Below are 16,030 nucleotides of genomic sequence, written 5' to 3' on the forward strand. Positions count from 1 at the left end.
TGAGCAAACTGCTGCAGCTTCAGAAGGAGATTCTGCTCAAGTTTTAGATCCTGTGCTCATCTTTTCAAAGCACTTCTTTGCCTTAGTTTCTTAAGATGTGCTTACACTGCAGGTTATGAAGGAAGATGAAAGAGGTAGCTTGGATTTCTTTCCATGCTTTTCCTGTGTGTATATGGCTGCCAGTTCAGGGAGATGGCTTTGCAGGGTCATTTCTCACCAGGTGTTGTACTGTTCTTTCTCCATCTCAGGATTTAGATGTGCTCCCTATCTCCTGGCAGAAACCTCCCTTCCTTTGCCCTGCTGCTGAGATTTTGTAGCCCACGGACTGCTGTTACCATTGTTCAAACCATATGCAGCTCACCAGCAATTCATCTTCCTGGTTGTGGGGGTGGAAGTGAAGCATCATGGACCTGCAGCCCTGCAAGCATGGCTCAATGCCATGGATCAAAGATCACCACTAGCTACAAAGCAAATGTCTCTGGGTGCTAGCTTAAAATAATCCTACGTGCATCACAGTTTGAAGATAAACACATAAAACTAGGACACTGTTAACAAGCTGAAGTAAAAGAGAAGTCATGCTTGTGGCCTACTTAAAATCTTTCACAAGAAGCTTTTCCTCCTCTTTTTTTTGTTCTTGGTGTGTAAGTCCTTGCATAAGCTCAGTGAAGGATGCATTTTATTGTACCAGCCTTGCATCCTCTGGCTGCATTCACAAAAGCAAATCTTTTGAGGTCATATATTTACTTTTCATCCCATTTCCACAGCTTTTCCTAAATTCAGCTCCCATACCTTCTGCACCATTTGAGATTACCTCTTCCTTTGAGTTAAGTAGCAGGCTGCTTCAAAATCACTTCCTTCTCCTGAACAGCACAAAATGCAATTTCCCCCAGCCTACACTGATCACACTTTTCAAAGCCAGCCTGGAGATACCTGCAGGGCATTGAGTTTTTTCCTCTGATCACTGGGATAATTCATATTCTGGATGTGCAAGTTTTTGCTTTGAACTCTGAATCAGACTGTAAAGAAGTAAATTGTGTGTGTAATTGATGCTTTTTACATTGAGAGTCAGAAAAAAAGTAACCTCAATTTAATGGGAAATTGATTATTTTGTCCAGTTTGATGTGTTTTATTTCACATTTCTTTATCAAGTCCTAATTGGACATTTAGTTTTGCATTATAGGGTCTAGTCATCACAGTCTATTTCATTATCTGTCGGTACAGCTTGTGTTACAGCTGTAGGGGAGGAGTACCTATAGGACAAGGATTTGCTAAGGCTCATATGAAGTAAAGGAATGTTTATAGGGGTGAAGCCATATGTGCAAAGTGGAGCTAAAGCAGGAAGGAGCTGCAGGCCAGCAACACCCCTGGCAGGGTGAGGTTTGTTTGGCATCTCTCAGGAAACCTGGGATCTTAGTGCTGAAAAACAGTGAGTGTATTGCAAGGAAGTACCTCCTGTGAGCTGGCACAGAGAAAACCCATCATAGATGTCCTAGAAAGCATTTTTGGCATTTACCTGACTCATGTAATCTGAATTCTTGATGGGTTCAGCCTCTAAATTAAGAACTGGAAGCGCCTGCAGTATTGTTTAAACAGCTGCCACCTGGCAGATGATCTGCATCTGAGGGTTACTTGGTCACAGATTCCTGAGATCACCTGGAACAAATTGAGGTTAAAGCACTGTGGTATGACATGGAGAAATGGCCTGGTAAGTCTCTGAATGTCTTTCATTATCAAGCCAGCTGTGACAAGCTGAGGAGAACTCCCCACAGTTCTCCTCAGCTCAGGATGAGTGTGTGGCAGTCAGAGCAGAGGGGGGGAGGGAGAGAGAGCAGGATGCACAGCTGGGTTTTCAGAGGCACATTAAAGGCATAGTTCCATCTGCTTCAGGAATATATTATGCATGATTTTAGGCTGTCTCTAATCCCTGAAGCTTGCTTTGGTAAGGAAAAGTGCTGATTTTCAGCACAAACCTTGAATAAACCCTAAGTATATTCCAGAAGCAAACACAAGCAGCCGTGGATGAATGTCACCACTGGAGCTGCAGGACAACCAGCACAGTGCCCTGTGCTTTCAGCCAGCAGCCCCCAGGTGCTGCCTGCAGGGCAAGGGCACTGGAGGCTCACAGTCCTAGCAAGGGCAGGAGGCTGCAGGGATGGGGAGCTGGCTGCCATCAGCTGGGAAATGACACCTTGGAGAATCGTGTCCTGAACAGGGAGGTGGAGCAGTATTCACATGCCCTGGTCTCAGCAGGAAGGGCTGTACTGGCTGTGCAGCAATTTCCCTGGCTTTTCCCCAGTATTTCCATATGGCACGATCGGTGCAAGGAGTTCTGCCACCTTCCTGTGGAAACACAGGCTGGATGATGGGCAGGGAAGGGACACGGCAAAGCAGCCCAGGGCTGTATTATGCTCAGCTTCTGATTTGTATCACATGGTTCTGCTTTGTATCATAATAAGTAAGGTATGTGGCTGATGCAATTTGAAATTCTGTTGCTGGTGATTTTTGAGGTACTGCTCTTTCAGTCAAAATATGGTTTGGCTCTTTATTCTATTTTTATTTGTGTCTACTTGAGTTTTAAGTCAGTGAAGGTTTCTCAATTCAGCTCCTGCCAGACTTGCAGACCTGGTTCCTACATAGGCACAGGAGTCCTGTAAGAAGTAACAGCAAAATACAAAAACCTTCCACATGTTCCTTCTACCTTCTCTGTCCTGCAATGGTTCCTCTCCTTAAACATTTGGAGTCAAGTTTAGAAACTAGAGTGCTCTGTCCCTTAGGTTGTACTAATTACCTATACTTGAAGTTCCTTAGAAATAGGAAATCTTGGCTGATTCCATGTGTTTCTATCCAAGGAATTTTATACTTGTATTATGTGCCCAAAAGAAGCATTAAAGAATGTTCAGCCTGTTATACTGGGTCAGAGCAGGCCTCAGGTGGCTGTGCCCAGTGGGTAAGTGCATTACCTGCTACTGTACCCATCTCCTAGGAAAACTTTTCCACCCATAGTACCAGAACTGAGCTTCAGTCAAGGTGCTTAGCTCACCTGAGAGCAGTATTTAATTTTGTTGAAATAAGTGGCAAATGGGCATGACTGATGCCATGTGCTGGCTCCTCCCAGAAATGCTGACTGGGGCAGTCCTGGGATCTCCAGACAGGGCCTTTTCTGGGGCCAGTCCAATGTGCTGACACTGCTTTCATTTTATCATTAGTACTGTAAGCACATGAACTATAAGTTAATCCTACTGTAACATGATTATTAAATCCATTAATCAAAGGCAGGAGATCCATAATTAACTTATTCTCCAGCATCAAGTAAATGATTCTGCTAGGAGCTTTAAGAAAGCAATTGTTCCCTAATATGCAAAATACAGTGGAGCTATTAGACTATAATTGTATAATTAAATTATAATTTTTGCATATTTTAATAAGATGTTAATTATTCTCTTTGTAGCTTAAAATGTAGGTTCATTTTTTTAGGGTTTAACATATAATTTAAAAAAAAAAAATCAAAATTAATGTTTGTCCCCTACCTGTAAGCTGACCTTTCCATGAAAGGCTTTGACCAGACTTTTGGTGACTCACCTTGCACCTGTCTCCAACAGTGGCTCTCTGTAGATTTCTCCTGTTATGTATTTCAGCATATTCATTATTGGTCACTGCAGACAAATTTTAACTTAAAAAGATGAAAGAAGTGCCTGATAGCACTGTGCTGGTACTAGCTGCTGGGTTTGTTTCAATACAGGCTTACTGACTCCTCTTCCTACAAGTTATTTCTTTCCAAGGGGCCAGATATATCAAAGGTTTTTTTTCAAGCCTGTTCAGTGTCTCTTCTGTCCTTTAAGTAGACTAAATTTCTGAAAACTCTGCAGCCTTATCCAGAAACACCTGAGCCTCCCATCCCAGAACGGAAAGGTGGTGCTGGAAACATCAGCAGCTGTTAATCAAGCATTTCCCTGAAGTCATTCTCTTGAGAGATGAGAGTTGCAGCAAGGAGACTTTCACAGAAAATACCAGGAGGACATTTCATCCATATGCCCTGCCCACATTTCTAGCCTGGCAAATTTAGCCTGCTCCTCTTCACCCTTTTTCTGTACCCTTCCATCACGTATTGCTGTATAGAAGCAAAAGCCATCATCGTTCCTCTTCCTGTTGAGAGGAAACCATGAACTTTTGTTCACCTTCTGCCTTTGTTTTGGGAATGCTTTTCTGTTACATGGGGTGTTGGACTGGAGACAGACACAGGGCACTACACACTGATCAAGATCAGCAAACAGCAGTGAGTTTATTATGGCTGCCCTTTTTATGGGGCTTTGCATCTTCCAGGCCCAGATGGCTGATTGGATGAGACCTCTCTCCGCCCAGCTCTCTGGCCAGTGGGGTATCTGCATTTAAGTGTGAACAGGGTTGGGTCTGCTACCTCTTTTCTAGAATGAGCTAGGTCAGCCAAATTGGATTTGTTATGGCCAGATTTATCTTGTTCAGGTACAGACTAGCTGTACTGCGACATTTTTCCATTAGCCGTCTATTTTGCACAGACCACAGTACTTTCAGGTGACATGTTTTACTGCAGTTTCATGCAGAGTGAAGCAATTTTTGTGTCAAAGGCAGTTGCTGTGTACATCACCAGTGACATGAGAGTGCTACCAGGTACAGCAGGGCTTCAAAGACACCAGGGCTTGGGGAAAACACATCAGACCTTGGCCCACAAACCCAGAGAATAAAAGAGCAACACAAGAAAGAGTCTTGCACATGCTGCCAGCTACAAGCAGCAGGACAGAAATGGGATAGTGGACTGGGGGGCCTGCAGGCAGTGGGCAGCAAAGGGTGGGAAATACAGGTAGGGCTCTGGGTGGCACCCACTTACCTCTGCCACCAGGGTGCGGCTGGCATGAAAGTGTCCAGCAACATCCATGTGTGCCCCTCGCTATTCTCCTGCAGACCTGCAACAAATGTGCTCTAAGCATTTGAAGAGGGGCTGGAAGAAAACAAAATAGAAAACCCTGACACAGTTCTGACTTCAACAATGTTTCAAGGTGCTTTTAGCAGACAGTCTGAGCAGCAGTGTCATCTCTGGCTGCTGTGGATGCCCATCCATCCCTCCCCTACAGAGGCAGAGATAGGAGGAACATGAGGAGGCTGAAACTCACAGTTGACACTGGTGCTGCTACCAGCAAAGTTCTTCAGAGTGGCAACCACAGTGTTTCCTGGGAAAGTCTAATGGAAAGGGAGATCTCCAAAATTTGCTATGAATACAGAGTAATTTTTATTGCCAACCTTAATGCTGATGGATAGGACAGTTTGCCTTTTCCAGTTTATATAAGAGCAGCTGATATAAAATTACTTCACAGCTGGATATTTATGAGAAGTTTCATTTCAAATAATGTAGTTTTTGCCTCTAGTGGTGCTGTAGTTTAGCCTATTATTACTGGGAACTAAAGCTTTAGGATATTCCAGCTATAACTGAAGGGCCTGTCTGTCAACAGAGCAAAGTTAATATTTTCCAAAGCAAAAGAAACTTTATAATGCAAAGTCACATTAGCAAAAACTACCTGTCCCTAAAACCAGCCAGGAAATCAGGCACAGAGAGGAAATTTGGGGGATGTTCCTTCAGATGCTCCTGCTTTCTCTCACAGCAGTACTGAGTCTTCTCCATGACAGTGAATGCAGAGATATTCCATCTTGGTCTTCCTCTGGGAAAGCGACCAGAATCCAAGCTATGATATAAGCAACATTCTCTCACCTTGTCTCTGCTGCACAGGGATTTTGCATAAACTACTCCTGTCTCTTGAGGGAAATAGGATTCACCCCTGGTGCCAGCAAAGTCATAAAAAAAGCTGTGGCAAATGAAAGCAAGCCCTGAGAGCAGCCACCTGCTGAAATCAGGTATTGTTCAGGTTGGAGAAGGCCTTTCTGGAAAAGGGTCTGTAGCATAAGTCATGTGAGGAGCAGCTGAGGGAGCTGGGCAGGGGCTCAGCCTGGAGCAAAGGAGACTCAGCAGGGACCTTGTGGCTCTGCACAGCTCCTGCCAGGAGGGGACAACCGGGGGGGTTGGGCTGTGCTCCAGGGAACAGGGACAGGAGCAGAGGGAACGGCCTCAGGCTGGGCCAGGGCAGGCTCTAGTTGGATATTATGGAAAATTTCTTCACAGAAAGGTGGTGGCATTGGAACAGACTGCCCAGGGCAGTGGTGGAGTACCCATCCCCGGAGGGATTTAAAAGCCATGTGGATGTGGCTTTTAAATTTGGAACAGGGGCTAGTGGTGGCCTTGGCAGGGCTGGGGGAACAGCTGGACTCGATCATCTTGGAGGGCTTTGTACAATGAAATTCCTTTTGTTAACATTAATATTTGGTGACTAGTGTAAAACACATAAGGGCATTTTAGTTGGGTTTTAAAGAAAGAAACCAATAGAGAGAGGAGATGATTTTTTTTTTTTGGTAGAGAATCTCTCTGAGGGGTTCATATCACAAACATTCACTTTATTACATTTTATGGAATGGACTTCAAATGCCAGTATATACAAGCCAACACTTCATTATTGGAGTTTGTGTTTATCCACTTGCCATTGTCAGCCTGTTCCCCTCTGTCTTCTTGTGCTGCTCTTTGTTAAAGTGATGATTTATGAATATCTGGGTTAGATCTCTCAAAGTACAGTGTGGTGAAGTGGTTCAATAAAAAGTTATTAAAGTAAAAAATCTATAGTTTCATGTGCTCTGTTCACCTTCTCTAGGAACCCCCAAGAAGAGATACTTAAGCTAAGCAAACACTGCATGCTGAGACTCTTAACATAAGCTACAAACTGAGAGGCCTCACCCAGCCAGAACTCTGCTGAATGGAGCCACTGCAGGCAATTCCGATTCTGCCCACATAACTGCAGGATTGCCCCCTCTCAGTGATGAAAGCAGCACAGACCAAAAAAGGGTGCCAGGTGGGGGAGTCTGCCATAAAATGTTCATTTTACAAACAGCAAATAAAGACTTCCAGTATTTTTAAGCTACACAGTACCAAATCGTATTTGGTTCTTTAATGTAACTGTGTGGCTGCATTTCATTTATCTTTAAAAGAAAACTTTGGCTTCTGCTGATTGCAGGATAAACAAAGCTGACTTCAGGTAGTTTCCAGATCCCACTTAGTATATAATTTTTCTCAAAAAAGTAACAGTGTGTCAGCCTAAAAGTGAAAGTGTGAGACTGAAAGGGTGATTTAGACTAGCCTACCCCAAACCCATGCACGTTTTACACCCAGCAGCACTGTTGACTTGCCGCAGCTGCACAGCCATGTAAAGGAGGGGATGACAAATGGCTACTTGTGCCTATGGCTGGCAAGGAGTGAGAGCTGCTTGTAGCAGTGAAGGCCAAAGGAAGCATTCTCCAGGACAGAAAATAATTTGTGAGGAAGACATGGAAAATGGTAGAATCTGTTCACGTGCAGTACAAGAGGAAGAGTATAAGAGGTGGGTTACAAAATTATTTTGTTGCCTCTATTTCATGTTCCCAAATCTCTGAAAAAATGCAACTCAACAAACAACAACCCTTCATCTGTCTCAGGGATGTAGAACTTCAGCAAGTGAGGGTTACTTCAGTGAGTTACAGGTTAAAAGCAGTGAGGCACCACTGTGCAGTACCGAATCACTGTCCTGGCTCTGCACCATCCAGGACAAAGCAGCACCATGCACAGAAGCATCCCACTGTGCTGCACTGCACTGAGCTCCTGCTGCTGCCTCGGGGCTCTCACTGCAACAGAGCAGCTATTGAGGAGGCAATCACAGTCCCTCTGTTCTCTCTGGCAAACAAAGAATAACAGTCATGATCCTATTCATCCTCTGGGACATCTCATCTTGAAGGTTCCAACCTGCTCCAAGCTACCAAAATAATTCTGCCACCTGTAGTGCTCTGCAGCTGCCAGTGCAGTCCTGCACACCCATCTCCAGACAAGTGAAGTGTGGTATGAAATGCAGCTATGAGCAGAAGAGCCCAGCACAGCCACTCAGCTGAAGAGCTGCTGTCAGAGTCAGTGCTGCTGATGCATGCACACCTCACACACTTCTGCTGGGTACCTCAGGAAACACAAGGAAGCTTTTTGTCCACATTGAATTCACTGAGGTTAGGTACATGGATGCCCACTGGCACAATTCCACTCCTGCTGAAGTAGGAGAATGAAGCAACTAATTACTACTAAAAATATAGATAATAAGCCCAGTAAAACACATTGACTACCATGAAAAACAAAGGGAAAAGCAATTTGGAGTAGTGATCCACATTGCCAGGGTTCTGAATTGTGAAATAACCAATGATCCTGTGCATTTTGTTCCTCAAGACACATTTGATTTTCTCATGATTTTTCATGGTCAAGTCACTGCAGTTAACATTATCGCTGGAAATCTCAATGCTTGTGAAGCTGATTTTTTGTTTATAGCTGGTGATGGAATTTTTGAGGATGTTGGTGATGTTAACTTCTTCCATTTCTTCAGTCAGTTCATTTGCAGGCCCCTAGGAAACAAGGGTGGACAGTTTTAAGGTCTGTCTTCTCCTGCAGAGGAGGAAGACCATAAGGATAAAGACGTAAGAGTACAGCTTCATATGTGGTCATCCCAATACTCAAACACACCTTTCAGCTGCTGCCTAATCCTAGGAGGGCCTGAGGTCCAAGAGATGCCTGTTTCCACCACTGTATTTCTAGAGATATTTTCAGATCCTTGAGCAAGTTTTACTCTGGATAATCCAACATCCATCTCTTCCTGGCTACCCAGTAGCTTAATGGCTGGGAACTCAGTATTGCAGTGGGAAACCTCCTTTTTCCCAACAGGATCTGGGCCCTTGATGACAACTGGACTACAGTCATACCTGATTATTTAATTTCTCACACTAAAGCTGAGCCCTTGAACAACTCACTCTCACAATCCCCACAGAACACTGTGGGACAGATGTTTGGAAGCGCCTTCTGGGAAAGGAGGAAGAAGGGTTCAGTTTTCCTCTGGCAGAGGGAAGTACCTCCCTTATTGGAGTTATTTGACAGAAGAGTGAAGAGTTGTGTTATACTGGCTCTTCTCTGAGTGCATTTGAAAGAAGCAGTGGTGCTTCCTGCTCACATGAGCTCAACTCAGGGCTGTGGACCCAATCCAGTGCCTGGCCCAAGTGCCTTTCTGGATGTGATCCTGTGAACCCAACAGGACTGCCAGCTAAGGCTGCGGCTCACAAGTCTGCCAGAAACACAGCAGTCCTGTGCTATTCATGTATTTGTTACACACAAAAGTTTAGATTTAGTGCCAGTTAGGAGAAACATTGTTGATGTATCTATAGCAAGAAGACCATTTGTCTTGTTCAGTTAATGGAGAACTAATTATTGCCAGTCCAAGACCACTGGCCTTATTAAGGTACATCAGGCCTTACCTCTTCTGGTACTTTAGCTGCACATTTCTGTGAGGAGCTGTAGTGAGCCACTGCATATTCCACAAGGGCACCAAAGATGAAGCTGAAGCAGATGCCAAGATAAACATCAATGGCCTTAATGAAACAGTTGGTTTTTGAAAGTGAACTTCGTGAGCCGATCATCAGAGTTGTCATTGAAAGCACTGTTGTAACTCCTTGGAAACAGAGAGACATTTTTCTTGTGGACACTTTGGAGAAGTCTTGGCCTACCCTTCTGTTCATGTCATTGCTCTCCATTGCTGGCTGGTTAAAGCACATCACTTCTTACCAAAGCCAAATCATCCATCATAGCAACTGAAATATTTTGTAGCATTCACTAGCTTCACACAGGCTCTCCCTGCCTTTGGGAGCTTGGCTCCAACAGGCAGTTGGCTCTATTGTTTTTCATGCTTTCAGTAAAGAAATCCCTCCATCCTGCTTTCTCCAAAGCACACCACCTGTGCCCTGTCCTCTACTCTGCAATGGATCTCCTGAGAGCTTCAGCCACACAGAGCCCTGCACATGTGGGCACATGTCCCTGCCACAGCATCTCCCCCACACCAACCCAGCTCTGCCCCAAAGAACAGCAGAGGTGAGCAGACCATTTATCCCTGAGCAGGTAGCTCAAGAAAAGTACCATCTACCCAGCCTTCAAAGGCTCCTCTGTCTGCTTAAATCTTCTCCATTCTTCAGGCAAGAACTCACCAATGCAGGTTCTTGCAGGCACTGAGTCCAGTGTGATCCAAAAAGATACCCAGGACAACATGACAAGCAGAGTGGAGGGCACATAGGTCTCCAATATGAAGTAAAGGACATTTCTTCTCAGTTCAAACTGTAATATCAGTCGTGGGTAACTGCCTGTTTATGAAAGAAGAGACTTGGTGAATGTGAGGTTCTCAAGGACCCCCGAAGTAAAACTGGGACAGCCCAGCACCAGCACCAGCTGATGGAGCTCAGCAGAGTTTATGCAGGTAACACACCTGACACGGGAGGACACACACAGCACTGACAGACAAAGTGGCATCTGAACAACCCCATCTGAACAGCAGATGCCTTGCAAAGGGTTCCTGCCCCTGAGCATGACAGGAATGTTACAGCAGGGCCTCAGCTCTGAGCAGAGCAGGGCTGATAATCTCACCTGCTCTCTCACACTCAGCACAGCACCTTTCCCAACACCTGCTCTGAAGGGCACTGCTAGGTTCAGCCTTACCTGATGGCTGAAAAACAGACAAAACATTGTCTCTTGATGTCAGCAGGCTCTGGGCTCACATCCCAAAGCACCCCTGTGCCTTATCATCACAGAGAATCAGACTCCCATTTTCATTAGTGATTTGTGATATTTGATAATGGTATATTTTTGAGCTCTCCATCTTTTAAAAACCAATTTGTTGTAAATACTGACATAAGGGTTCTGAGGCTGGATCAGTAGTGTTTTCAGGATGTATTTCTGTTCTATAAACAACAATTCCCTTTGAAGTGTAGAAACAAAGTCCATGTTGTTCATGGCTATGTATGCAACAAAACAACAAAACACTGTTATTTTTAAAACCTTGTCATTCTAAGGAAGTCTTGCCCCCTTTCATACTATCTGTAATTGGAGAAAAGAGTATTTTACACTGATAATGAAAAAGACATTGAATTCTGATCTACAAAAATATGTTATTCCATCGTGATAGAATTGTAATTTACAAACAAATGTATATTTTAAAAATTAATTTTACTCCTAGTTACTGTAAACATTGCTTTCCACAGTACCTATACACTGCATACCTGGATAGAAGGGATAGAGTTTCTTCAGGTATGTGTGGAGGAAAATAGGAAGAAGGAAAAAAAACCTTAAAATCTATCAAATGAATACAGTATATTTTAAACTTCCATCTTTCTGTGGATTTCCATCTTACAGAATATCCTGACTGCAACTAATAGGATGACACCACCTTTCTGTTCATCTCTTTTTCTGAGATTAAGATCTGCTAAAGGCTTTACTGGTTCAGGACTGAATCAAACGATCCTGGCCCACAGAAGGAGAGGAGATGGAAAGGGGAATACCCAGGAGCCTTCCCTACTTTTTGCTCTCCCAGATTTACCTGTCTCCTGCTGTGACTTGGAGACCAGGGTGTGGTAGCGCTCCACTGTGTACTGGGAGAGCCGCAGCTTCTCCATGCCGTGCACGGAGTTGTTTCCCCTCAGCCAGGTGAAGGTGACATCGTTCTCATCGTAGCCCCCTGAGGAGAACACAGACACTGTGTGACTGCTGTGGCCAGGGAGAGCCCAGCTGTGCCCTGCTTTGCCTCCTGTGGGGAGCAGAACCCTGATCCTGGCACTGCACACTGGACAGAGGCCCCTGAGCTGTGTCTGACCACGCGGGGACATCGGCTGTGCTTCCTTCACTGCCCTTGGTCTGCTGCTCCAGATGTGGACAGGAACACACACCTCTGGGAATGACATACAACGTGCAAGGCTGCTGAGAGCCTGCTGCAGTTGTTTACATGGGGTATTCATGTTTTCAAAGATAATCCATTGCTGTCATACACAGCTTGATTACATACAATGGGATATTAGTACTGCCGTGGTTAACCCTCAAATACAGACTCTCTCTCCGGTGTCTGAGAGGAGAGCAGGAGGAACACAGTGGTTAAGAAAGAGAATTCAGATCTCACTGAGCCCCTTACCACAGAGCAGAAGCACATTTCACTGAGTCAAGTGCTTCAAAACATCAGAAAATGCATTTTCAGTTTGTCAGGAGCTTACAGCTGAGACTGCTATGTGGTTATGAACTAGGCTCCTCTGACTGGGTACACATTGTCCAGGAAACCTGCTCATAAAAACAACCTTTTCTACACATCATTCCTCATATCCTCAAAGGCATTAAGTTATGGAGGACAAATAAATGCACACAATATTTAGGTAACACCAAATTCCTGCCTCAAAGCAGTGGGACTCCATATATGCCATCTGAGTGTGTACCTCCAGGGGTGACATAACCTCACATTAGACTGAGGGATACCTCAGTCTGAGGAGTAAATCTTGTACTGAGTTGCCAGTCTGCCATTCCCTTCAAAAATTTGACTTAATTTAGGAAACAAGTCCATCAGTTTCACTGATTTAATTTTTTTATTAAGAGCCCTTCTTTGAGACCATGAGTAGGGATGCTGTGATTCTGATAATAAACCATTTGTCCTGGTAGAAGGAATCAGATGAAGTTGCAGCTCTATTTACATCTAATTGTGTTTTCTTATTAGACACAAATTACCAGAGCTTGGGTGTGATGAACTCCTAAATTAGGTGTCCAGAGCATGAATCCCTGAGTAGAATCCTAAGCATGTGACTTTTCAAAGTTCCTAAGTGGTTTTATAAATCGTGGTTAATCAGGAAAATTTTATAAGTGATAGATTGTTGTTAATTCATCTGGCGTATATTTAAATAGCATTATTTCTGGGCACTTATCCTAATGAAATCTCCAGTGGGCAATATGTATGTAATTTCATTGGAATTATACAGCAACTGAGCATGATGTAGGATCCAATCAGTTTTAAACCAGGCCTAAACATGCTCCACTTTAGCAGAAGAGGCCAATCATTATTATTTCAGGAGCTATTCTTTGTAATAAAGTTAACCATGGTGAACTAATATGATTTTAATGTGAAAATAATATGTTCTTCCCTAGGTGCTTCATGCTGCAACCCCAGAAATTAAAAATCTGGTCTTTTCCATGCTGAGATGGTGGAAGTCTGGTTTTGTGTCATGCAGCAGGAGCTGCATACTCATCACAGGTCTGGAGCAGCAGCACTGCACTGGCCGAGCTTTGGGACAGCAACCCTGCCCACATTGCCTTGGAGTCTTTCTCAGCCAGCATTGCCTTAGGTGAGCTTTTAATCTAACTGAGAACAGAACTCGCTGATAATTCCTCTTCTTGAGACTTCTCAGTCTGACACTCTTCTGTTGACAGGGGCCTCATCCTCTGTATCCCCTCCCTAGTGGGGGGGGCAGGTAGCACAACCTGGGTTTGGCCCTAATTTCAGCTCATGAGTTTGAGAGCCACATTCAACTCTAATTCTAGTGAGAACCACCCTTCCCCATGTCCTTTTGCAGTGGGGATTTGGGGGCTTCAACAGGTATTAGCTACCTAAAGATGTGAGAATTGCTCCTTCTTGTACTGTATCACAGGCACTTACCTCGCAAGTTAGTTTTGAAGAAGCTGTGTGTTCAAAAGAATCTGAATTTTGAAAACCAGCCAACATTACCTCATCCTTTCTGTGCAAGATTTAATTATCTACATTTTAATAAATATTCTTTATTACCACTTTTTTGCATAAATTGCGCAGTGACAGGAATTTTCTGGGCTGTGGATTACAACACAAACCTTTGAAGAATGATGACACAGAAGTTGTTTTCTTGTGGGCATAATAATTTGCAGGAATAAAAATCTACTCCAGAAAGCCACTGTGCTTAATCCAAATATTCAAGATGTGTAGTTACTTATGAATAAAAAATTTAGAGTTTTCTAGAACATTATACTTACAGCTTTCTAGCTGCAGTCGGCATGTTTGGGTGTCCATAGGGTATTTTGACAGATCCATGTTACAGGCAACAGTAGTAGTGATTCTGTAGGGAGAGAAAGAACTCTGAAAATTGCAATAAAAGCATATTTTACACAGCAAACTGGATCACAAAGCTCGGCTCTGTCAGTTAGATTATTTGGACCTTTGATATGAATTAACTGAGAACCCTCAAGAACAAGCACTCTCTGCAGCCACCCCAATGAAAATGTACCCCAAGGAGGAATTTTGCTTTGATCTGGTGGGATATAGAGTGCAGAGTCACATTTTTTTCCCCATTGCTACAATTTGCTCATCTTAAGGAATCAGCACTTGCGACTTGAGGTGCAGTGACTAATTGCACGCATACTCTGACTTTCTCTGATGTGGAGGTAGGTGAGTTTTGCTCTGCAGCTGAGGTAACTGGGACTCACTTAATGCAAGCTAAGGAGAGCACTGTAGGAATTGCTAACTCAAGCGCTGGGTGCCTTCCTGCAGTTCATGGACAAATACAATTCTTGGTAAAAAAACAGAAGTCATCACTGGATAAGCAAATGGTTTCTCACTATCAGTTGAACTTTTACTTTGTGATGTCCTCCTTCCATTCCTCCCATGCCCCCATCTGGCTGGATTTTTTCTCGGTGACACCTAAACTCATGAGCTTTCTGAGCAGGCCTCAGGATACAGCATATACCTTTATGGGAGATCCTGATCCTTGACTGGCATTTCTGGAAGCCAGAACAGAGGGAAATGGATCAGCAGAGAACGCTCACAGCTGATTTGTTGACCCCAAACTCATGACCTGTGACAGGTGGTACCTGCTCCTGTCCAGGGTAATTCTGGAAATCTATTCTGAGCCAGCAGCAGCAAAGCTAGAGGTCTCTGTACCTTAAGGCATACAAGACAGTGCCATTAGAGAACAGCCTGACGAGGCGGTTGCCCACAGTGACATCGTGCAGGAAAGACCTTTTTGACTCCACAATGTAGGTGTCTGGCATCCAGAGCAACTCCACCAGGCGAGCATCCAGCGTGAAGCTCTTGTTGCCATGGAAGACCAGCCGAGGGTCTGTCCAGCGCTGCCGCAGGGAGATGGTGGCTGTGTAATCCTGTGGAACAAAGCAGAGCCTGGGGATGTGTGTCCAGGCACCTGCACGGCACAGCTGGGGCACACCACATGTGTGACAAGGGACAGAACACATCCTTATTCAACCTATTGCAGCCAGGCTTCAAGCTTCAAGCTTCAAGCTTTACTTTTGTCACAGTTTTATTCACTCTGTAATATTTCTAGTACATTTCCACTCTAAGGTGTGGAGTTTGAGGACTAAAGATTATAATTGTAATATATGGTAGAGATAATTCATGCTATATAGATAGATAGATGTGTGTATAAAATATTGTGAAGGTCCAAAGTTATGCCTTTGACCACTCTGGCTGAGAACAGAGTTCTATTCTCATTGTAACCAGTTCCCAGACAGCATTAAGATAATATCAGGTCTGTTACTGTATGAATGGGACAGTCCCGGAGGACCATCATAGATGATTTCCCCTGACATCTGCACCTGGGAGATAGCATCTAGACCTTCCTGGACCATGATTGATGGAATGTCTCAAGAAACTCACAAGACCTGCACCTGGGCATGATTACATCTGCGGTACTCAGGAACTGATATCACTCTACTACATGTGAATGCAGCTTCTGCCTGGATGCTCAGACATTCGTCTGAGTCTCCGGATTAGTCTTTGTCTGTTCCTGCACATGTATGGATCCCGCTCTACATGTGAAGAGACACAAAGAAACGTGTGGTCATCTCTGCCTCAGGCAGAATAAACTGTATATAAGCTAGCTGCTGGAACCACTTGGGGTGAACTCCTGGGGAAACGCTGTCACTTTGTCAGTGGACCCTAGTTTACCCAGTGCCTGCACCCAGGGCTGACACTGTCTTGGCTGTGGTGGTTCTTTTTCGAAATTCTATTTTTTTGTTATTGATCCAATAAATCTTTGTTAAATTTTTCATAAATTTGGCTACCGAGTTGATCATTTATAACAATAATTACAGTACTTTATGTTTTTAATGGGCAGTTTTTATAAC

The 16,030-nt window shown here is 44.1% G+C and overlaps 1 protein-coding gene and 1 long non-coding RNA gene across 2 annotated transcripts in view; one reads left to right on the forward strand and one right to left on the reverse strand.

Moving 5' to 3' along the window:
* The first annotated feature begins 1,573 nt into the window (after positions 1–1,573).
* LOC143695245 (uncharacterized) lies at positions 1,574–15,958 on the forward strand. Its single transcript, XR_013184339.1, has 2 exons — positions 1,574–1,705; positions 13,070–15,958. It is a non-coding gene; the product is annotated as an uncharacterized LOC143695245 (long non-coding RNA).
* LOC129126826 (gamma-aminobutyric acid receptor subunit pi) overlaps positions 1,688–16,030 on the reverse strand; it is a 29,347-nt gene continuing 15,004 nt past the window's right edge. The window contains exons 6-11 of the mRNA XM_077186257.1: positions 14,829–15,046; positions 13,925–14,007; positions 11,490–11,627; positions 10,108–10,260; positions 9,385–9,578; positions 1,688–8,484 (exon numbers count right to left, since the gene is read on the reverse strand). Coding sequence (XP_077042372.1) covers positions 8,170–8,484; positions 9,385–9,578; positions 10,108–10,260; positions 11,490–11,627; positions 13,925–14,007; positions 14,829–15,046 — 1,101 coding nt within the window. The 3' untranslated portion in view covers positions 1,688–8,169. The remainder of the gene's footprint in view (positions 8,485–9,384; positions 9,579–10,107; positions 10,261–11,489; positions 11,628–13,924; positions 14,008–14,828; positions 15,047–16,030) is intronic.

The sequence above is a fragment of the Agelaius phoeniceus genome, chromosome 15 (genome assembly GCF_051311805.1).
Source record: "Agelaius phoeniceus isolate bAgePho1 chromosome 15, bAgePho1.hap1, whole genome shotgun sequence".
NCBI classification, from domain to species: domain Eukaryota; kingdom Metazoa; phylum Chordata; class Aves; order Passeriformes; family Icteridae; genus Agelaius; species Agelaius phoeniceus.